Below are 24060 nucleotides of genomic sequence, written 5' to 3'. Positions count from 1 at the left end.
TCTCCCTGGCCTCCGCTGCAGGCCTTCGGACACCCTTTCCACGGCAACTTCCCTCCCTTGAAAGGACAACACAGGCCAACGCCAACAGAAACGACGTTAATATTTGGATGCCGCACACTGGGAAACCTTTCACTAGCGCCGAAGATTCTCCAAGCCTCATGCTCTCGGCACCTGTTCTTTTGAGAAGGCAAAGCGCGTCGCGGCGCCTCATTCCCAGCGGCAACAGCAACCACGGAGGATAGAGGAAGCTCCAGTCCCAAAATGAAATTACAAAAAAAGAACAAAAAACCCCACGGCATGGGCGCCCATCGAACTCCCTTCTCTCTGCAAACAACCCACACATTCCTGCAAGTGGCCTGGCAGGACTCAAGGCCTCGGGGGCTCACTTTCTCAGGTGAGCCCTTGGGTAGGACCTGGCCAGACCTGACCAAGGAGCAGACATGTGGCTGCCCACAGGGCCGAGCTGCAGGAGGTGAGGTTCCCGAGAGCTACTTTCCCGCTACTCCACCTCCGGATGCTGTGAGATCCACGTCTTGCCCTTACACTGAACTCTGGCCAGGGCAGCCTGGCCGCCCCAACCACATTACGCCAACAGTGGATCAGCCCCTACTTCAGTCAGCGTTTCCCCAACTCCACACAAGGAGGGGCGAGCGCAAGAAAGCACAGAAAGCAGTCGGTTCAGGCAAAACTCCCGGAATCAGCAATCACACAGGAACACCACACCGGAAGGGAAGATACTTGACGGGGAAAGAGACCACCACCCACCAAGCCCCCCAGAGTCTTCCCTGGCAGTGGTGGAGGTGGACACGGAAAGCAGATTGGAAAGCAGCGCCCCAGACTAGTCCAGACGCCATGGGGAAACAGCACAGAAGACAACTGTGGGAAGTGGATCAAGGTAAGAGCCCAGAAGGACAACAAGGAATATCCTAACATAATTTCACTGATAAAGAATTCAGAGACAAAATGGTGAGGATGTTTGATGCGTTCAAAGAATCAGTGGAATGGACAGTCAACAAAACAGGAGGATATGAGCGCAGAAACGAGAAAACGGCAAACAGAAATGTCAGAATTCAAAAACTTGGTTAGCGAAATGAAAAAACCCAATAGACGGCCTCAAAAGTACAGTAATAGTAGCTGAAGACAAAATCATCGAGCTCCAAGATGAGACACAGAAAATCTCCAGACAACAGAAGAAGATGAAAAACAAAACAAAAAACCCTCAAAATACATCAAAGGTAGACAAGAGAACTTTGGGATGAATTCAAGAGGAACAAGTAAAAATCATCGGAGTCTCGGAAGGACAAGGCAACCCCAATGAGGAAGTGACAAAGACACCACTGCCGAGATGTCCCCAGGGCTGGAGAATGCAGGCATCGGGCAGGAGCCCTGGAAGGGACCATGAGACACTCAAACACAAAGACTCCAGGGGGCCAGGGCCAGAGACAGCAGGTCAGAGGCTGGCCTTGACGAGGCTGACCCAGCTTCAATCCCTGGCACCCCATACGCTCCCCTGAATACCGCCAGGAGTCATTCCTGAGTGCCACGCCAGGAGCAACCCTGAAAAGAGCTGGATATGACCCAAAACCCAAACCGAACCCAAACAAGAACACCCCCGAGACAGATTCTAATCAGAATGATGAAAAGCAGAAATACAACGCAGTGAAAGGCAAGATGAAAGAAGGAAATGACAGAGGCTCGTCCCTTCGACTTATGGCAGACCCGACAAACAGGCTCCTCGGCAACAAGGTCAGTGGTGGGATATATTAACAAAAACATAATGAAACAAAGGTCTCACCAAGTATACTGTACCCAGTCAGACTCTCATTCAGATCTGAGGGATGAAATACAACTTCATGCATAAACAACACTCCTGAAAGGGGGTTAATGCCCAAGATATATAAGGCCAAATGGTAGAACGCTGTACAAAAAAATTACATCCAACCCTATCAGAAAACAGGGAGAAGAGATGAACAGAAACTTTCTCAATTAAGAAATACAAATGGCCAAAAGGCATGTCGGGAGATGCAAAACAAAACAGAGATCCTTTCACACCAGAGAGACTGGCACACACTCAGAAGAACAAAAACCAGTGCTGGCACGGATGCGGGGAGGAAAGGGACTCTCATTCACTGCTAAAGAGAATGTCAACTGGTCCAGGGCTTTTGGACATTCTTTAATAGACTAGAAATTAAGCTTACATAAGAACAGGCAATACTGCTGCTGGCAATACCCTGGGGGTCCCAAAACGCACGCCAGTGAAGCCAACTGCACTCCTGTGTTCATTGCAGCGCCATCCACAATAGCCAGAATCTGGAAACAACTGGAATGCCGAGAATGGCAGAGAGGATAAAGAAACTGTGGTACAGCTGGACAGTATGCAGTCTTTAGGAAAAATTCGTGGATGAACCTGGAGAATATCACACTCTGTGTGTCAGAAGCAGAGGGACAGACATACAATGATCTCACTCATTGTGGATCTAAGAAAACAGGATGAGACCAATACCCAAAGATGACAGAAACCAGGGCAGGAGGGCTGTCCATGAAAAAATGCTCTGCCACACGCGGGGACGGTGCAGTTAGGAGCGAGAAGGGCCTACTATGCCAGGAAGAGGGGGAAACGATCTCTGAACAAGAACCGGCTGCTGAAAGGAGGGGGAGGAATAGCAGGAGGCCCCCTCAGTAGCCACTGCAAACCACAGTGCCTATAGGGGGCAGAGAAGAACCGCGCCCGTCAGAGGCTCTACTGAGAAGGCGTGGGCGAGTGTGTGCCATCTGTGTCGGCTTGCCCTGTTCTCTGTGAAGTGCAGAGCCAAATGCTGGTCCAAGGCTTTCTCGGGGCGCCACCTGCCACCCTGGAGACCCTCGCAGGTACCTTTTCCAGCTGGCTTTTATCAAAAGGTGTAGGGTCACATTCTGAATTATCCTCCTTTGAAAGTGCTCCAGATGCTTTGGTGTCATCTGCTTTTCGTTTTCTTCCTCCTATATTTCGAATGAGAAGAGTGATTCAAGCCATCCACAGCCATGTTTGATAACTATTACTGCCTCCAGGAAACAGCCGTGACAGACTGTCTAAAGGTACAAGAAACAGGATAATCTTAAAAAAAAAAAGGGGGGGGATGTGTGGGCGTGTCACACACAGCACTGCTCAGGCTACCCTGCAGGGCCAGGGAGCAAATTCAGGCCGCCAGCATGCACAGAACCCAACTATCGTTGCAGCCTGCTGAATTATATTTCACTTGCAATCAACCAGGTGAACAAGCATTCAATGACATTCCCTCTCCAACTCCTGATGCCTCGATGCAGATGGCTTAAGTTAACTACTTTTAGGGTCACACCCAGCAGTGCTCAGGGGTTACTCCTGGCTCTGCACACAAGAATAATTCCTGGTGGTGCTCAGGGGACCATATGGGGTGCTGGGGATCGAATCCTGGTGGGCCGCCCTCCCCGCCGCACTGTGCTTGGCCCATCTGAGGTTAATTTAATGAGGTTCATGTCGAGACAGTAAGAAGCAAAGAACATACTCACCCGTCCTTCCCTGCCTACAAGCTTTTGCAGAAGCAGTACTGGCTTGAGATGCTTGCTCTAAACTCTCTAAGTCAAAGCTTGCGAGGGGAGGCACATAGTCCGGGGTGACTGAAACACAGAAGAGACAGAAGTCCACGTACCAGCCAGACTCACCGTGTGCAATGCAATCACCTGAACACTGACAACTAGGACTCAGGCATGGCTAAGTGCTTAAGACGCATACAAAAAAATTAACAGTCTAAATCAGAACTATGAGCTATCACCTTACCCCACAGAGACTGGCACGCATCAAAAGAATAAGAACAACCACTGCTGATGCAGGGAGAAAGGGACTCTCATTCATTGCTGGTGCACAATGACAGAGCAGAAATGACATCTGCGGTTGCATGTGCGCTGCAGCACTGTTCACAATAGGCAGAATCATAAAATAACCCAAGTGCCCAAGAACAGACAAACGGTTAGAGAGACTGCGGTACATCTGCACAAATGTTAGGAAAAAAATGAAGTCATTAAATTCGCTTAGAAAGGATAGATATGGAGAGTATCAGGCTGAGTAAAATAAGTCAGAGGAGGACGACAGACATAAAATGACTGCACTCATTTGTGGGCAGCTGGGACAGAGAAGGGACCACCATGACAATGATGGTTAGAAAGGATCGCTCTGGATGGAGAGATGTGTGCTGCAAGTGGGTAAAGAACCAAATATGATGGTCTCTCAGTATCCATATTGCAAACCATAATGCCCAAAAAGTGAGGGAGAGAAAGGGGAGAGAGAGGGAAAGGGGGAATGGGAGAGAGGAAGAGAGAGAGAGAGAGAGAGAGAGAGAGAGAGAAAGAGTGTCTGCTATAGAGGCAGGCTTAGCAGGGGGCAGGGTGGCAGGAGGGATACGGGGAATATTGGTGGTGGGAAATGTACACTGGTGGCGGGATGAGTGTTGGATCAGAGTTAACCCCTGGCTCTGAGCTCAGGGGCTCCTCGGGGGTGCCAGGGTCAAGCCTAGGGCCAGCTCATGCAAAGCAAGCAGCCGATTATCGCTACAAACTTGACCCAGTAAACCTGTTTCCAGCACCATCACTGCGAGCCGAGGACTAAGAGAGGCCGAGTCTCCCCAGAGAATAAAGCTCGTATTTCAGAACTGGGACTTGCACATCATCAGAAAGTATCGAGTCCTGTAACAGCTTCACGCCTGGTTCATAGTCTATGCAGGAAGGCAGGCGGGAGGTGCTGCCTTTGAGCACCTGGAGATGAGTTCTTATCTGGTCCCTGCTGCCCGGATGTGGCTCCCAGGACACAGCCCTCACCTGCCAAGTACGTTTCCAGCATCTTCTGGAGCTCGATGATGTGCTTGATCCGTGTGAGCACCTTCCCCTTCATCTCGGGGGACGTCTGCCGGCAGAAGGCATTGGCGACCTGCACAAGCACAAACCATGCTCTTAATCTGCAAAGCAGATTAATCTTCTCACCTCGCCCTACTGTGTTCAGAGTAGAGAGAGGGCACTCGGGTGTCAGAGCAGTCTGGAATGTGAAAATGCACAAGTATTCTCAGAAAGGCATGCTAGGGCTGGGATGGACTTCTGATCCTCATCAGAAACAGACCGAGGCCCCCACCCGCAAAGAAACAAGGGAAAACCAGGAAATTGCTTGAGAGAAAAATGCTCTGAGCCACCAAGGGCCATTGGTTCTACTAGTCACCAAGGCCCAGTGGCCAGAGGACACAAACTCTGGGGAACGAAGCTCAGGTCCACCACTCACAAGCTGAACGTCCTGATTCAAGTCTTTCTTAATTTTCATTTTTCAACTACCAAGCAGAAATGCAGTGAAGTAGCATTAACTTAAAGGTTTGCCCAGCAGCTGGCATGTAGGCATTATTAACGAATTCTCGAAATTCCGTGGATAAACTAGGATAATACCTACCCTACCCATAATCTGTAGAGGGAAGAAAAGAGACCCTGGATAACAGCACTGTCCTCCCGTTGTTCATCGACTTGCTCGAGTGGGCACCAGTACCGTCTCCATTGTGAGACTTGCTCTTACTGTTTTTGGCATATCGAATACGCCACAGGGAGCTTGCCAGGCTCTGCCGTGCGGGCGGGATACTTTCAGTAGCGTGCCGGGCTCTCCAAGAGACGGAGGGCTCAAACCCGGATCACTGTGAGCAACGCAAATGCCCTACCTACTGTGCTAGCCCAGAGCTCAGAGTGATATGCATGAGAAAAGCAGACATGGCCCTAACATGTCAGCAATCTTTCTCTCATTTCACCAGTGCCATTTCTGAGCGGAAATGTGATCTAAAGGAAGGGGAGGCCAGTGTGGCTCGATCTTACCGAACAGCAGGAGGAAAACCGCGCCAATGGCAAAGAGCAAATGAAGATGAAGCTACTCCAGCCCAAGGGCAGACGGGGAGAGCGCCGGGGCTGGTGCAGGCCGGGTCGCGCCGAGAGGAGTGACACTCACAGGGTGGAGGACCCCAGAACTCCACGTACCTCTCGAAACCAGTTGATCGTGAGGAAGATGAGCGAGCACATGAGGGACTTCTCTTTGGCAGACATGCACTCAAGCCTGTTGTCGGGCGCCAGGTCAGTGAGGAGCAGGGGACAGTCTGAAAGAGACACGTGCCCTGAGACGCCTCGCTTGCCTCCTCGGGGCCACCGAGCAACCCTGGGGGCTGCCGAGACCCAGGTCGCCTGTCTGGGCCTCTCCATTCGTATTTAACGGTTGAAAAGGGCTCAGTCTCCGAGTCCGTGTGCCCCGTGTCAGTAACACGCAGTGACATAACCCTCGCAGTATTCGCAGGGGCTAAAGACACACCACAACGTGGACCCCAGAAATGGACCTGGGGCTGTTTACTGCCCACGCCTGCGATCCCGGCATTTCCGCAGGGCTCTGTGAGGCCGGCTCATCCTTCCCACTACCACACACACTGGCTGCCCCTGTCACGTCCCCTACGTCATCCGTACCCAACAGGCCGTCGATCTCTTCCAAGTTCCCGTCGTGCTTTCTCTCCACACAGAGCCGCAGCAGGCGGAAGAAGGGAGACAGGCACAACGGTGACACCAATCTGGGAGGAACAAGTTCAGCTTTAGATGCCGCTTCATAGGCTCACTGGTCCATGTTTATAGGGAACGCAACTTCATGATCAGGGAACTTTGCCCAAAATAAATGTCTGCTCTCAACAATGTACCAAGGAACTGAACATTCGGCAAACAATTAACAAAATTCGAGGCAGAAGGTGAGTGAATGCCCACGTGTTCAAAGGCGTTGAGAGAAGCAAAGGCTGCCAAATATATTCAGGAGAGCAGGCAGAAAATCATCTCTGAGTCTGTTAACTACCATGAAACTGCACAAGCTGCAGGTCAATGATAAGGCAAGGTAACCACCCCGTCTTTCATGGACGCCCCTCATGCCCCATACCACCTTAGGGCTCTAGAAAGCATTCTGTTAAATCAAGCTCCCCACAGAGCAACAGATAGTGGGTAGGGTGCTTGCCTCGCATGCAGCTGAACCAGGTTCAATTCCCAGCATCCCCAAGTCCCTGAGCCTACTAGGAGTAATTCCTGGGTGCAGCAGAAGACGACCTGGGAAATGCTAGGAGTGGCCCAAGAACGAAAAATAAACAAAGGGCAGACAGAGGCCAGAGACTGCACAGTTCGTACTGCATGTGGCTGATCTGGGTTTGGTCCTCAGCACCCCGTATGATCCCTGCCCACCAGAAGTAAGCCGAGAACATCACTGGGTGCGGCCCCCAAACAAAACCAAAACCAAAAATGTACTGACTTTTGTTCTGATTCCCCTGAAGTTGCTCCGGCCCCTTCCATTTCCAAGTCCCGAGCAACCAATGGCAGGAGGTTGATGGCAATCCTCTCCTGGCTGCTACAATCTTCCAGACCGTAGAGAGCTTTCACAGGAAACGGGTAGTTGCTGTGGAGAGACCCAGAATGTCAAGGCGCCCGAGGGCAACTAATAAAACAAACCAATCTCCCTGCTTTCAAGAGAAATGGGAGTTAGGAGAAAGAATATTCTGGGTAATCTACTACCACTCCTGGAATTAGGCGTGCTGGGGTTGGAAAAAAGAATCCCTGGGAGGGCTAATCCTGACTAAGGCCAAGGGCGCGTGACGCCCATGTGAAATGCAGCAGTGCTTACCCTTCTGAGGCTCGGCAGTCCACCACGAAGGCATCCTGGAAGTCATTGAAGATGGTCTGTCCAATCCATTCCTTCAAGGAGGCAAGTAAACAAAAGAGGCTTTGGAGCGGAGGGCACATGCGCTTGCTAGAAAGTACTACACAAACTACTGGCTTGACCATGCCTGCTCCTTCATTTCCAACAAGTAACAACAGTGCAAATGTCACTGTTATGAATTGGAAAGACATGACATCTGACAAGTGTTTTTAGCCCATTGTTGCACATAAAGCACATGGTGGTGCCATCGCATCACCTGGGCTGACCATTGTCACTGGGATGGGAGGAGGCATCAGGGAGGGTGAGCTGAGCCAGTTTCCCGACTAGGACAAGGGTCGCTGCTTTTTTGATACCAAAGAAAAATGACGTCAAGAAAGCGTAAGCAAGTCATCGTCACCGCGTGCGAATTTAAGTGAAGCCCGTGAAGTTACCAAGGCCTTGGGAGCCAGCCTTCCGACTTGGATCAGATTGGCAAACTCGTCGTAGAAGAGCGCAGAGGCGCGAGGGGAGTGCTCGCTGCAGGAACGAACCAGCTGGAGCAAGGACGTGACCTAAAGCGGAGAGAAAGGCAGCCTAGCCCCTGGGCTCTCGTGCGCCCAGCCCACCGGCAGCGAGTTCTCCCCTTCCATGGTTACTGCCAAACCCCATCACCACCCACCCACTAGACACGCAGTCAGAGTCCCTGGAGCAAAGACTCTGAAGCCATTTCTGTGAGGAAAAGCTTTAAAGACCACCTCTGAACGAAAACTTATATTCAAAGTCCCGATTTCCACTCAAGGCCCTGTTTTCTAGCTATAAAAAGGCATTATACCCACTTCTTCCACGACACAAACTTTGTCTCTTACTGTTTCCACTTGGCCTCGCTTATTGAGTCTAGGAACCTACAGTAAGAAGCCCCGGGCAGGCACAAAGCGCGCCCCAAACTGCAGAGTCGAGCTGTCACAAAAGCATCAGTAGGGCCCAGTCTGGGCGGCAGAGACAGCACAAGGTAGGCGTCGGCAGAGAGCCAACCCAGGTTCGGACCCCTGGCACCACCGATGGCCCTGAAAGGAGAACCGGGCCTTGAAGGCAGAGTCAGGTTGAAGCCCAGAAACAAATGTACCAAATAAATAAATAAATAAATAAAGGCAGCACAATTCCAAAAGCTCTGGATTCAGGGGCTGGAGAGTACAGCAGGGTGCTTGCCTTGCATGGCCAATCTGGGTCCAATCTCCAGCACTCCACATGGTCACCTGCAAGTCACCAGGACTGATCCTTCAGCTCAGAGCCAGGACTAAGCCCTGAACATAGCCAGGGGTAACCCCCAAAGCTATAAGCTCAGGAACAAATATTTTTGAAAACAGAAACGTTCTATGTAATAAAAGGGTGTGACTGAAGCAGCTCTTCAGGTCTTTGAGACAATGTGAAGCACATCCCAGGAACTCACCTGTGCGCACTGCTCATCACTCAGCTCTGCTCGCCGCTGGGTCAGACTGAAAAACCGACTTCTGAAAAAGAAGACGTGACCGTGCTTCTGTAGCTGTCTCTGGCCAGTGGCAGGAGTCTCAGAACAAGGCCTTCTGAGGATGCCGTGTGTTCAGAGCCGGAGCTAGATTGCTAGCACCGGCTGTGGGGGGTGGCGAGGTCTCTCACACTGAGCGTCCAGCCTTAAAGGCCAAGCATTGCCCAACAGCAGCCCTTGGTCCCCCTGAGCACTGCTCTATTTGGTGGGGGGTGTCCTCCCCTAAACAAAAGTAGATTAGGGGCCAGAGAGAGAGCCACATGGCTAGAGTCTCTGTTTTACTTGCGGGGCACCAAGGACCCAGCATAGCCCATGCCCATGAACGTGGATCATGCAGACAGTGCTCCCTAGGCCTGCTACACGGCCAGAGAGACAGTACAGCAGGCACTGTCTTGCTTTGCAGCTTGCCAACCCGGGTTTGAGTCCTGTAACTCAGATGGTCCCCAAGTAATGCTCACAGTGATCTGTGAGCACCGCGCTAGGTGTAAGCTATGCGGCTCTCTGGTATGGTCCAAAATCAAAATCAAACCCAGTGGGTTAAGTTAATAGAAACTAATGGCTTTGGGGCCTGGAGTGACAGGACAGCAGGTCGGGCATTTGCCTGCACGTGGTTGACCCATCTTTGATGCCTCGCACCCCATTTGGTACCGCAGCCCCTCAGGAGTGATCCTTAAAGTGCAGAGTCAGGAGCAAATAAACCCCGAGTCCCTCTGGGAGTCACACCAACAGCAAACTCTGCACATCTTGGTTTGGCGGCGGGAGAGAGGGGCTGCTCCAGGTCTAGTGTGGGGATCTAACTCCTCGCTCTCTTCCCAGCAAGGGGCATTAGGCTAAGCACTCAATCTTAACCCTACGAGGTAAAGACAAAACAGATCTTAAAACCAAGTTGATTATTATAGTTATTTAACGAATGTGAGGGAACAAGGGCACAAAAAGGTAAAGCAATTTAACTAAGGCCCTTCAGTTAATTAAAAAAGATAGCCAGTATTTGATCCCAGAAAGCTGATGGTTCCAGAAAATAAACTCTAAACCAATCCCCTAATAATTACTACCGTGGCCTCTAAGGATTACAAATAACGGGTCTAAAGATGTCTCCTGAGGTCTTAAGAAACTGCTGACAAGAAACAAGAACTGTGTCAAACACCATTCTGCACTGATAGGATCTGACCAGTTCCTGAACAGGAAGCTTTTGCACTTTTTTTTTTTCTGCTCTTTGGGTCACACCCGGCAATGCACAGGGGCTACTCCTGGCTCTGCACTCAGGAATTACTCCTGGCGGTGCTCAGGGGACCCTATGGGATGCTGGGAATCGAAGGGGCAAGGCAAATGCCCTCCCCACTGTGCTATTGCTCCAGCCCCCAGGAAGCCTTTCTAATGTAGTTACAGTGGGGGCTGGCAAGACAGCATGGGGTAAAGCATTGCCTTGCACACAGGCGACCCGGGTCCAATATGTGGTTTGGGGGGCAAGCATAGTTGCTGGCAAGCGTGTGTGAGCACTGGAGCTGCTCCCAACACGTGTGACAGCTGGAGTGTGAGGCCCGGCAACGTATGTGTGAGCAGCACAGACTAGTGTGCCCCACTGACAATAGCTGACAGTGACCATCCATGGACCAGTTACTGAGGCAATGAGGAGGGGCAGAATCAATAATGAGCACGGCCAGGGCCATGGCACAGACGGGAAGCCCACACCCAGCACACTGCAAGCACAGGCCACGGGCCTGATCACCAGGACCACATGAGACATCCTGGGCAGGAAGAGGGGAGCGTGTGGCACGGGCCTTGCCGGGGCTGACCCTAGGAACAGACCTGGCAGCACCCCAGCAGCACGGGGGAAAAAAAAAAACACAACCAAAAACTTCACCAGGGAAACAGTACAAAAAATGTATTGGAAATAGCAGAGCAACGGAGACACTGTATAGCCTGTCTTGTGTCTGGACAGGAGATAAAAAAATCGCACCCCAGGAGGACAGGCGACCCCTCTGTAGAAGCATTTCTAGAAGCTCGTCTTCTGGCAATGCCCAGTTTGTAACCATCAGACCACAAGGCCTGGCCGCCCTTCTGTCCAGACCAGACAAACAGACAGCGACAGCGATCTGCTTGCATCTCTTATCACGGCTTTACTGTCCAACACCGAAAGCAGGCTCGGCAACACAACCCCTACTCTGGACGCCCGCCACCGTTCCCAGGTACCTGTCCACCGCCATGACGCCGGCCATGGTGATGGCACCGATGATCCCGATGAGCTTGTACTTGAACATGGTGCTGGAGAGCTGTTTCCGGACCACCAGGTGCAGGTCATCCTGCGAGAGGGGAAGGGAAGGGTGAAGGCGGGCGGCGAGGGGCGGCTCAGCACAGAGCACCTGCCCTGCCCTGTGAGGGAGCTCCCGTGGAGGGTGGCGGTGTGGGCCCCGATAGAGAAGCCCACAGCCTCCTACAGCACGGGCTCCATCTGTGGATCTGACAAGTCATTTCATCGCTAAGATGTTTCGTGGGGGTGCCACATCTGGCAGTGCTCAGGGCTTAATCCCGGCAGTGCTCCGGGAACCATCTGGGGTGTCGGGAATTGAAGCCAGGTGGGCCACGTGCAAAGCAAGGGCACCTCATCTCTAAGTTTTCTTACTTCTTGTCAATTTTTTCAACTGTAGAGGAAGCTCGGCTGGAGCGGCAGAACAGCAGGTAAGGTGCCTGCCTTGCATGCGACGACCCAAGTTCAATCCTTGGCACCATACATGGTCCCCCGAGCCCACCAGGAATAATCCCTGAGCATAGAGCCAGGTATAAGCCCTGAGCGCCAGTGTGTGGGTCCCCCACCCCTCCAAAATAGGGAAGGGTTTTCAGGACAAGAGAAATTGCCAGGGCCAGAGAAAGCTCCACAGGGTGAGCACATGCAAACGTGCTTTGCATGCAGGAGGCCTGGATTCAGTTCCTGGCACCACATGGTCCCCTGAGCACAGCCAGTAGAAACCCCTAAGCACTGACCCCCCAAAACACATTCATTACTCCTGGGTAACGATTACTTCTGGTCCCGTGCTTAGGGATCACTTCTGGCAGTACTCCGAGACCCGTATGTGATGCTGGGGATTGAATCGGGTTGGCCAGGTGCAAGGCAAGTAACTTACCCCCATACTATTTCTCCGGCCCCCAAACTCAATACTTTTGGCATCAAAGGACATGATCAAGAGAGTGAAAGAGAAAAGAAGAAATAGTTTGCAATTATAAATTAGAAAATAATTTATCTAAAAAGGGAGTCATATACAAATATTTTAAGGAACTACCTATCAACAATACAGCACTTTGTGGCGCTGCATTAAAAAAAAAAATTAAAAATACACAAAGGGCGCCAAGGCTGCGGCCCAGTGGTAGAGCACATCTCACACATGTGAGGCCCTGGGTTCAAGCCCCCACACTGCAAAATAAATAAATAAATAAATAAGCAAAAAAAAAACAAATCTCTAAATAGACAAATTTTCGAAAATGATCAAAAAACGTATGAAGACATTCAACATCATTATTGATCAAATAAATGCAAATCTAAACTATATTAAGATACTTCACAGATAAAAAATGTTTATACTTAAAAAAAAAAACAATGTTGGCAAGTATGCAGAAAAACGAAACTTGTGCACTGCTGCCTGAAATGTACACTATTCTAGACATGGCAGAAGAGAAGGCAGTCCCTCAGAACACTCAACAGGCTCAGCTGGTGACAGCAATTGACTCTGAGGTGTATACCCCAAACAAATGAACACAGCAACTCTAAAAGACACAGTGATATCAAGGTGCAGATCATTATTCACAAAAGCCAACAGCTGGAACATCAAGTGTCTATCAACGGATGAATAAGACTAATGTGGAATACAAATGCAGTAATTACTCAGTCATTCAAAGGAATAAAACTCAGCAGAGATACTAGAGCTCATGTTCAATCCCCAGCACCCCCTGTGGTCCCCCAAGCACCACCAGGAGTGATCCCTGAGCACAGGGTCAGGGTCAGGCAAAGCCCTGAGCATTGCCCAGTGTGGCTCCACCCCTCCCCACGCCAAAGGAGGAAAGGTGATGGTTGCTCCAAACAACAGGGCCCGTGGATTCCCCAGGGCGGCAGTAAAGGATGGGCAAGAGATCTAGCGTGGGGTTAAGGCACGGTTTGTGGCCCTCTCCGCAGTGCCACCAAGGGTCACGTCCGAGCACAGAGGCAGGCACGACACCCCCAAAGAGATGAATAAGGGCTGTTAAGATTTCCAAGCTAATCTCGACATCCTTTTGCCGGGCTTTCCAGTGAAGAGTGTCCACAAAGCCAGCCGGCTCCGCTGGCCAATACATTACTCCTTACCAAACAGGAGGCCAGGGCCACAGGACAGCACAGTGGGGAGCTACCTGCCTTGTTCAAGGTAAATCTGGGTTTGATCCCTGGCACCCCATAGAGTTCCCCAAGCCTGCCAGGAGTAAGCCCTGAGCATTGCCAGGTCGGCACCGAAAACTGAAGGAAACAAGGCAACTCTCCTTGTGTCCACAGGTCAGGGCAGAAGGTTCGGAGCCAGCGCCACAGTACAAGTAGGGAGCTCGCCTTGCACGTGGCTAGCCCAGGTTCCATCCCTGGCATCCCACAGGGTTCCCCAAGCTCCACCAGGAGTCATTCCTGAGTGCAGAGCTAGGAAGAACCCCTGAGCATCGCCGGGTGTGACCCAAATAAGCATCCCTGTCCTCCCCCGCCAAGAGGCTTCACTTCCTAGCTGGCTCATTACAGATCCCTGTCCGCGTGTCCACTCTCACAAAGCAAGGCCCCTGCAAGCTGCAGAGCGGACAGACTGACCAGGGCCCACTACAGGGTGGACAATTAATGTTGTGGTAAGGGAAAAAGGGAAAAAAAAAAGACTCTTTCTTGGGCTGGAGCTATGGTACAGGAGAGGGCACTTGGCTTGCACATGATTGACCAGGTTCGATCCCTGGCACCCGATATGGTCCCTGGAGCCCCACCAGGGGTGATTCCTGAGCAAAGCCAGGAATAAGCCCTGAGCATCTTGGGTGTGCCCCTCCCCCCGCCTGGACTCCCCCTGCCCCTCCACCCCTCAAATAAAAACTCCCTTTCAACATGCCACCTCTTACCTGGATGTACCTGCTAGTTTCGTGCTGTTTGCGGAATGCTAGGCAGCTGAGAATATAGAAGAGTTTTCGTATCTGCGAGGGGCTCATATTATCAAGGTAGTCTAAAATGTCCTGAGGAAAACATTTTCCAGTAAGGATAAGGTTAGCAGTAGTATTTTTCCTTTAAATCAAACCCTTAAAAGACCTGTGAAAGCCAGGGCCCTGGGCGGGAGGAGCCCACAGCCCACATGCTCAGTGTCTGGCTTGCTACGGCCGGGGCCCGAGGTCCACTGCATGGGCCCAAACTGAAAACCAACACCTCCCCACCCCCAATTCTCACACTGACTAGCCATTTGCTCAGGACAATGGGACACTGTGGGTCCTGCTGACTGACATAGACTAACTTCTACAGTCGAAACACCCACACTACAGCCGAACACATAATTAGGTACGAGAAATACTGCTGCCTGAATTCCTCCGGAGTTGTTTCCCTGTGGCTTCCTGGGCACCCCCGCCCCTTCTTGTCAATAATCAACACTGGCAGACTCCCATCCCACCAGCCGCTCTCCAGCACCACAGGCGGACCAGATACCTTCACCACGGCAGCATTTCGTCTCATAGCAGGCGGGTTCTGGGCTACCAAGTCCAAGAGGACATCCAGAGCAGTGTCCACTTCCACCACGTTCCCGCTGCAGACGTGGGTCACCAGGGCACCCACCACTTCCTGTGCAAAGACAAGGCAACACACACCATGAGGTGAAGACAGAGGCAGTCATCTTTTTGTTCGGGGGATCACGCCTAGCTCTATGCTAGGGGATCACTACCGGCGAAGCCTGGGTGACAGTGCAGGGTGCCAGGGATCAAACCTGGGCGGGCTGTATGCCCGGCAAGCACGTCACCTGCCGTACTCGCTCTGGCGCCATCACGGTCACTGAAAGGGCTCATGCTGAGTCACCCTGACCTCAACTAGTTAAGAACCCCTCTCCCATCCAAACCATCTCCAATACTAAGGGGAGTTTGGGGGCCACACCCTGCAGGACACAGGCTTACTCCTGGAGGTACTCAAGTAACCAGACGGGTGGCCAAGGTCTGAAGCTGGGTTAGTACAGGCCAGGCGAGTGCCCACCTGCACTTGTCTCTCGGGCTCCTAGCCAGCGGTCATTAATGTTGGATTCAGAAGATAAAGGACTAATATCAACCAAATTCACTATCGTTCAGGGTCTTATTTTTACCACATCAATAAGCAAATTTGGTAACATGGTCTTTCTTTTTTTTTAAATTTTTTAAGGGACCATGGTTTACAAAGTTGTTTATCGTGGTGTTTCAAGCACAGAATGGTTCAGCACCAACCCCATTACCAAGATCAGCTTCAGTCCACTGGTAACCCCAGCTTCCCAGTTTGTCTACTCCCTGCAGCTCGGGCCCCCGACATGTGGCTCCGTGGGGTAGCTCCACAGACGCCTCTGCTCTACAGCGCTCATGTGCCCAAGGTCTCTGGCCCTGCCCCTGGCTGACCATCCGCCTCTTCCCCTTCCCTGACCTCCTCGCTGATTTCCGCCGAGTCCAGGGCAGCACTGCACCCCCCTCTGCTCGCCTGCACTCCCTTGTTCTGCTGTTTTATCTACCACAAGTGAGACTCCAGTGTGCTAATTCTGACTTACTTCACTCAGCATGAGATCCTCCAGTTCCATTCAAGTGGCAGCAAATCCCATGCTTTCATCATTCTTGAAGCTGCACAATGATTATTCCATTGTGCACACATACCACGCCTTCGTTATCTGTTCATTATGTACACATACTGCGCCTTCGTTATCCGTTCATTATTCCACTATGTACATATACCGTGCCTTCATTGTCGATTCATTTTTCCACCGTGTATGCATACTGTGTCCTTATTATCCATTCATTATTCCACTGTGCATGTATATCGCACCCTCGTTATTCATTCATCATTCCATTGTGTACGTATACACCTTGATTATCCTTTCGTTATTCCCTTATGTACAGATACCATGCCTTCACTATCTATTCACTACTCCACCATGCATATACGTTGTGCTCTCATTCACCATTCGTTATTCCATTACGTATGTATACCGCACCCTCATCATCCATTCATCATCCCACTGTGTACACATACCACACCCTCGTTGTTCACTATTCCACCGCGTATGTATACTGCACCTTCACTATCCATTCGCTGTTGCCTTGTGTACATATGCCGTGCCCTCATTTACCATTCCTTATTCCAGTGCGTACATGTACCGCACCTTCATTATCCATTCATTACTTCACTGTGCATGTATACCGCCCGCTCATTATCCACTCATTACTTCATTGTACATGTACACGCACCGTCAGTATCATTCATTACTTCACTGTGCATGTATAACGTGTTCTCATGACCCATCCATCTGTCCCCGGATCCCAGGCTGATTCCGTGTCCTAGCTATTGTACCACGTGTAGCAGTGAACAATGTTGTGCGTTTTCTTTTGAATGAACTGTGTGTGTCCTGGTAGCAGTAGCCATTCCCCACCCCCATTCTTTTTTTTTGCTTTTGGGCCACGTCCCACAGTGCTCAAAGCTTATTCCTGGCAGTATTCAGGATCAAATGAGGTGCTGGGAATCGAACCCCGGTCATCCACAGGCAAGGCAAGCACCCTATCCACTGCACTGTCTTGCCTGCCCGCCCCCCCCCCCCACCCCGTCTTTTTCTTGTATTTTAAACGCTTTCCTCTAAGTTGTGGTTAGACTTCATCCATTGAATTCTTTTTCTTACCATATTTTAATTTTATTACCTTTTTTTTTTTTTTTTTTGCTTTTTGGGTCACACCCAGCGATGCTCAGGGGTTACTCCTGGCTCATGCACTCAGGAATTGCTCCTGGCGGTGCTCAGGGGACCATATGGGGTGCTGGGAATCGAACCTATGTCCGTCATGTTGGCTGCGTGCAAGGCAAACGCCCTACCCGCTGTGCTATCACTCCAGCCCCTTATTACCTTTTTTAACGAAATCACTGAGATATACCCTTACAGAGCTGTTCATGACTGATCTCAAAAGTCATAGTGTTCCAGAACCCATCCCCCCAACCCCTTCATTTTCTTTTTCGAAGATGACACAGAGCTTGTGGTTTTAAAGATTCTTCCAGGTTTGTACGTTTTCAAGTCAAACTTGTAAACAAACACAGATAAGGGTAGTATAAGACATAAAGGTGGCTCCCAGAGTCCACCAGATGTCACCTGTCCTTTCCTTCCAAGTACCCTCGCATATACTAGTCAGCACTTTCTCAACCGCAGATGCTACCTCAGGCCAGCTGACTCTAATGCTGTGCTAAAATGTTTCGTTTGATTTGGGGGCTACTCCTCCCAGCTCTGGGCTCAGGAATCGCCCCAAGCACCCCCCTCAGGAGACGGACATGCTAGCACTGTGAGATGCCTCTCTGGCTCTGGGCTTTGGGATTTGTGATCTCGCAGCCTTTCTTTGGGTTTGGGGATTAGGACCTGCTGTGCTCAGGGGACCCTATGAGTTGCTGAGGATTGAATCCAGCTTGTATGCGCGTCTGGTTGGTTGTACTAGTACTCAGGCCCATTCTTTGCATTTGGATTATTATTTTTTTTTATTTAATTTTTGTTTTGGGAGGGGAGGCGCATACCCTGTGGTACTCAGGGCTCACTCCTGGCTCTGCACTCAAGGAATCAGCCCTAGTTGTTCAGGGGACCATACAAGGGTGCTGGGGATCGAACCCAGATCAGCAAGCACACAAGGCAAGCACCAACCCACTAGACTATCTCTTGGGCCCCCACTATGCATTTCTTAAAGTCCCATTCACATGCGTTTTGGCAGGTCTAGGGAGCTCACATCTACTTGCACTTGCATTTAAAGGGCCCAGACTAGTGACAGATGTCCAGAGAAGTCACAGTGGAGTGAAACCGGGTGGCCTGGGACACCAAGCAGCTAAATCATCCCAGACCCACAACTCGGACCATGTGGCCAGAGTTAAAGCCACGGACAGACAGCAGGAGGAGAGCAAATTCAAGAGGCCCATTAAGCTCAGCGTGTGGAAACTATAGCAGTGAACAGCACAGCAGATCCTCGGGCAGAGGCTTTAGTAAAACCATTACAGATGTTGTAACAGGGGCTGCCAAGGGGGCAGGTTGGAGGGGACATTAGTGGTAGATAGGTCACACAGTGGTGGGACTGGAACTGGAATACTGAATACCTGAATATAACTGTGTCATGAGAAACTCTGTAAATCAAGGTGTTTAAAGTTTCAAACAGAATTTTTTAAATACACACACAAAAATTTTTTAGTTTCAAAAAAAAAAAAAGCTGCATGCCTGATACACACTGACCCCTATTTGTCCCCTATTGTCCCCAGTGAACTGCCAGGGCACTGTTGGGGATGGCCCCCAAACAAAACCAAAAAGTGTTTTTACCTGTTAGTAATGGCACAAATGTATATCGAAAGCTCTCGACCGAACAGCAGAGTTCTCCACTCGCTTCCATAATCCCTCCCACCGGGACAGCCAGGACTCACCTTCCGGACACGTGCTGTTAAACTGTGTCTGAAGTTTATGGCAAAAGTAGGCGCTCAGGTATTTCTTTTGCTTTAATTTTTAGTATTTTTTTCTTTCTAAGAGAACAAATCCAGGCTCAGAGGCAGCTGCTCTTTTCCATTCCTGTATTATGAAAACCCCCAGAGTCGCAGTCCTTTTAAAATTATTTCAGGAGATTGAATCTGACCTTCATTTTACCTATCCAGCATGGAACACCTCAAAATTCAGCCGCATGCTCAAAGCTGAGCTACTCCCTGGTTCCCTGAAATCTTTAATCCAGACTCAGAGAATTTTCGAGTTCAAGCTCGGTCTTCGGTCTTACCAAGATGAGGACGAGAACTAAGCTTTCCTGATTCCCAACCCACAGTTCTTTCTCGTACCCTGTCTTCCAACCGAGAGAAACCAGACATCAGAGTACATCCAAATGACTTAGAATCGCATTTTCTTCCCTTCATGTCCTTGTTCTTTCCTTTCCACAAACAAAAAGAAAAACAAAACAAAACCCTTAACATACCTGCTGGCAATAATTGTCAAAAAACTTAAATGGGTATTTGTATAGGAGACTGCCAAAAAAATTGATGGACTGGTCGACGGAGTGCAGCAAGCTCTGAGCCAGTGACAGAATGGATGGGAAAATCTCCTTCAGGACCTGATGGGGCAGAGAAAGAGAACAGACGTCATGGGCAAAGTGCAGCTACCACCCTGTCGAGTCGCCCATCCTCCTGCAACGGTACGAGCCATCCTAGGACTGGCCAATGGCTGGAACCTACCACGACTGTGTATGGGGCGGGAGGTAGGTAAGATAGAGAAGGAACCAACATGACAATAATAGTTGGAAATGATCACGCTGGACAAGACCAGAGTACTAAAAGTAGGTACAGGGATATCCACGACAACCTTTCAGCATCTGTATTGCAAACCACAGTGCCAAAAAGAAGGGGGGAGAAGGAAGGGAGGGAGGAGTGAGAGAGTGAGAGAGTGAGTTCAAGAGAGAGAGAGAGAGAGACAGAGACAGAGTCAGAGACAGACAGAGAGTGAGGTGCCTGCCACAGAGGCAGGCTGGCGGGTGCAGTGATGAGTGGGAAACTGGGGACACTGGTGCTGGGAAATGCACACTGTTGGACGGATGGGTGTTGGAATATTGTATGACAGAATCCTAACATGAACAGTTTTGTAACGGTCTAACTCACAGATTCAATTAAAAAAAAAAAAAACCTTGAGGGGCTGGATCGATAGTACAGTAGGTAGGGCGTTTTGCCTTGCACGCAGCAGACCCAGGTTCGATTCCCAGCATCCCATACAGTCCCGTGATCGCCACCAGGAGTGATTCCTGAATGCAAAGCCAGGAGTAACTCCTGTGCATCGCCTGGTGTGACCCAAAAAGCAAAAACCAAATCAAACCATAACAAAAACTTGGGTACTTTACGCTTGATTAAGAAGTTCATTTTTTTTTTTTTTTGCTTTTTGGGGTCACGCCTGACGATGCATAGGGATTACTCCTGGCGGTGCTCAGGGGACCGTATGGGATGCTGGAAATCGAACCCATGTTGGCCGCGTGCAAGGCAAATGCCCTACCCGCTGTGCTATTGCTCCAGCCCCAATTAAGAAGTTCAAAGAGAGGGCTAGAAGGACTGCATGGTGGGTAGGGTGTTTGTCTTGCATGTGGCCTACTCAGGTTCAATCCCCAGCATCCCATATGGTCCCCAAAGCACTGCTAAGAGTAACCCTTGAGCATCACTGGGTGTGACCCAAAAAACAAAACAAAAGAAGTTCAAAGAGGAGTAAAAATTTCAAAATACTTTTAAATATGAAGAAAAAAAAAAAGAGCTCATCCCAGCTTATTTTAATCAAAAATCAAAATTATTTCTTTAATCTGTAACTCAGAATAATCCATTGCTCCGATATTTGTCTTGAACTCAAAACATGGCTAAAAATGGATCTTATATGGGGCTGGAGCTGTAACACAGCAAGGAGAGTATTTGCCTTTCGTGCAGACAACCAGGGTTTGATTCCCAGTACCCACATGGTCCCTGAGCCCACCAGGACTGAACCCTAAGTGCAGAGCCAAGAGTAAGCCGAGTGACACCCATTGAAAAAAGAAAGAGAAAGAAAAAAGACCTTCGGGCTGGAGAGATGGTTCAAGAAGCTGGAGCACAGTCTTTGCTGGAGCCTGAGTGATCCTGGATACTGCACGGTCCCCTGAGCACTGTCTGGGGCACCCCTGGTTTGCTGAACTGGGAACAGCCCCAAACACAACCACAACTGACCCCCAAACAGAAAAATGAAATGGTTTAAAAGTGGCCTTAAAAGTTTGGGGGTGGGGGGGGCGCGCTAATAGCACAGCGGGTAGGGCATTTGCCTTGCATGCGGCAGACCCAGGTTCGATTCCCAGCATCCCATATGGTCCCCCAAGCACTGCCAGGAGTGATTCCTAAGTGCATGGGCCAGGAGTAACCCCTGAGCATCACCGGGTGTGACGCAAAAAAAGCAAAAAGAAAAATTAAGTTAAGCTGAGGCCAGAAAGCTAGGACAGCAGGTAGCCTGCCTGTCTTACACTCAGTCAATGCAAGACAATCCCTGGCACCCCATTTGGTCTCCTAAGCCCACCAGAGGTAATTCCTGAGGAGCCAGGAGTAGGCCCAGAGAACTGCTGGGTGTGACCCAAAAGAAAAAAGAAAAGAAGTTAACCCATGTAATTCCCTGGGCCCCATAAAAGATAATCCCTGAGTACCACTAGTTGTGGCCTAAAACCAGTCCCGGAAAAAAAAAAATAAAATAAATAAATAAAAAGGTCTAGAATAATAATTAAAAAAAAAAACAGTAACAACAACAACAGGAAAACAAATCAATCTGTGGTCCTTTTTCTAAAACCTTAAAACCGAGGCTGGTTTGAATAACACCATGATGTGTTATAGTGGGTTAGTTATGACGTATACATAAAGGTGGGCCCTGGAGCACCAAGAGAGATGGGGCTGAGGGGCCCAACTGGACAGGAAGACGGAAGTCTCCTGGCCACCAGCAGAGGAATGCCGGACACCTACCAAGTGATGGATGATGAACGTCCCGTCCAACAGCTCTTGTTCGAAGCAGTTCAAGCGGATCTTGTTCCTCAGCACCTTCTCGACGACCTTCTTGGACTGAGTGTTGGTGCTATAGATGATGAGCAGCACCACCAGGTCAAAGGTCTGTCGTCAAGAAACAGGCGACGAGAGTGAAATTCCCACAGAACAGCAACTCTCTCTGTCCCGTTTCCCGTTACAACACAGCCTGGATACGCGTTTGCTCTGCATTTTCCAGGGGTATCTACATTTACACAAACCTCAAGTAACCTTCGAAGAAAGTAGTATCGTAATATTGTAGAGAAACACCATCGGTAGCACACCAATCAAAGAAAAAAAATTAAATCGCTTGTCAACTTCAGTATATATTTTCATTAAGAAGATTCTAAAAACTGGAGACAAAGAATACATGGTAACAGACAAGACTGAACTGCAACATTACTCCGGAGATGCTGTACTGCCTCCGGAGAGCACAAGCTCGGACAGAGAGACAGAAGAGGTTTGCCTCGCCAGTTACTAACACGGGTGAACCCCAGCATCCCCCACGGTCCCCATGCAGCCCCGACAGTTACTCCAAGAGTCATGTATGGCCCATTCACTGCTGAATGTGGCCTCAAAACCAACTAAAAAGAATAGTAATAATAATGCTGAAGACACACACACACACACACAGTTTTCCTTCCCACCTCTGGTGGTTTTCAGAGCTTCCTCCTGGCTCTGTACTTAGCGATCACTCCCAGTGGGCTTGGAGGGCGACCCGCCACATGCTGGGTAAGCGCCCAGTCACTGTACTATGGCTCCGGCTCCTGTATTTCCTTTCCACTTACATCTGCTCTGCTTTGGTGACCAGGTGGTGCAAGAGATTTGAGCCTGGGACGCCCACCGGAGCTGAGCTTCTGCTTTGTAAGCCATCTCTCTGGCCTCTAAAGACTTGTGAAAATGATATCAAGGTTATATCGTGAAGTAAAAAACATAATCTGTAAGATAATTATAGTAAAGTTGTACTTTTGAAAAGTACCACACCAGCTAAAGTATGGTTCAGCGGGCCAGAGAGCTGGCACAGCGGGCAGGGTGCTGGCTCGCACACAGCTGAGCCAGGTTCAATCCCCGCCATCCCACATGGTCGGTCACCTGAGCTTCGACAGGAGTGATCCCTGAGCACAGAGCAGGGGCTAAGCCCTGAGCACTGCCAAATGCGCCCCCCCAACACAAAATTAAAAACACATAAATATGATTAAGAATAAAAGCGAGCGTACTTATACCACACTTCACAGCCTAATCACCACTGCCACATGATCATGGCAATCTGTTTCGAGAGTCTAAATAAAAATGGGCTTAAACACCTCTGAAAAAGCTTCACATAATGGACACACAACATTTTTTGCCCCTCCCTGCCAATAAAGACATAAAATCTGCGATTATGCAGTAAATAGATACATCTTTTATAAATATAAAAAAATATACATATAGGGGCTGAAGGGACAGTACAGCGGGTAGGGTGTTTGCCTTGCACACAGCCAATCTGGGTTCGATTCCCAGCATCCCATATGGTCCCCCGAGCACTGCCAGGACTGATTCCTGTCTGCAAAGTCAGGAGTAACCCCTGAGCATTGCTGGGTGCGACCAAAAAACAAACAAAAATATATATAAAATAATATATATATATTAGAATATATATATATATATATATACACATATATATACTACTAGTAAGAAGAACCTAAGTTTTCCCATATTGAGGCTCTAGGAGTCTGTTTCCTTTGCGGAGATGGGGGTTAGAGGGGAGTTACATCCGGCCGTGCTCAGGGGTCACGCCAGACCTTCAGGCTTTGCACTCAGGAAATACTCCTAGCAAGACTTCGGGGGACCAGATGGGGCACTGGGAATCAAACCCAGGTTGACTATGCAAGGCAAGCGCCCTACCCGCTGTACCATCACTCCTGCCTCACAGGCTCTCGGTCTTTAGCTCCCAAACTAGCTGATTTTACAACTATGTTTGCCAAAAAATCATAGACTGAGAAGTATATCACAAAATGGAAAAATAATTGGGACATTTCCTTACTAAAGGTCCCACAGCTTTAGACAACAAAATGAGAATCATGGGGCCAGAGCGGTAGTTACAGCGGGGGTTTGCCTTGCAGGCAGTCAATCTGGATT

The 24060-nt window shown here is 49.8% G+C and overlaps 1 protein-coding gene across 4 annotated transcripts in view; it reads right to left on the bottom strand.

Annotated features, from left to right (window-relative positions):
- The window catches only part of FANCD2 (FA complementation group D2), a 60926-nt gene that overhangs the window by 15777 nt on the left and 21089 nt on the right, over positions 1-24060 (bottom strand). For 2 of the 4 annotated variants that reach the window (XM_056129756.1, XM_056129758.1), the window contains 14 exons: positions 21886-22029; positions 19359-19493; positions 14881-15012; positions 14310-14420; positions 11397-11506; positions 9132-9192; positions 8137-8256; positions 7670-7740; positions 7301-7444; positions 6484-6584; positions 6010-6125; positions 4828-4936; positions 3526-3633; positions 2873-2979 (listed from right to left, as the gene is read on the bottom strand). In XM_056129756.1, the coding sequence (XP_055985731.1) occupies positions 2873-2979; positions 3526-3633; positions 4828-4936; positions 6010-6125; positions 6484-6584; positions 7301-7444; positions 7670-7740; positions 8137-8256; positions 9132-9192; positions 11397-11506; positions 14310-14420; positions 14881-15012; positions 19359-19493; positions 21886-22029 (1569 nt within the window). Of the gene's footprint in view, positions 1-2872; positions 2980-3525; positions 3634-4827; positions 4937-6009; positions 6126-6483; positions 6585-7300; positions 7445-7669; positions 7741-8136; positions 8257-9131; positions 9193-11396; positions 11507-12325; positions 12360-14309; positions 14421-14880; positions 15013-19358; positions 19494-21885; positions 22030-24060 lie in introns of those variants that run through there. The other 2 variants (XM_056129757.1, XM_056129759.1) reach the window with 2 other exon arrangements.

This window comes from Sorex fumeus, unplaced genomic scaffold, assembly GCF_029834395.1.
Source record: "Sorex fumeus unplaced genomic scaffold, SorFum_2.1 ptg000072l, whole genome shotgun sequence".
NCBI classification, from domain to species: Eukaryota; Metazoa; Chordata; class Mammalia; order Eulipotyphla; family Soricidae; genus Sorex; species Sorex fumeus.
This window is presented reverse-complemented; position numbering and strand designations above follow the sequence as displayed.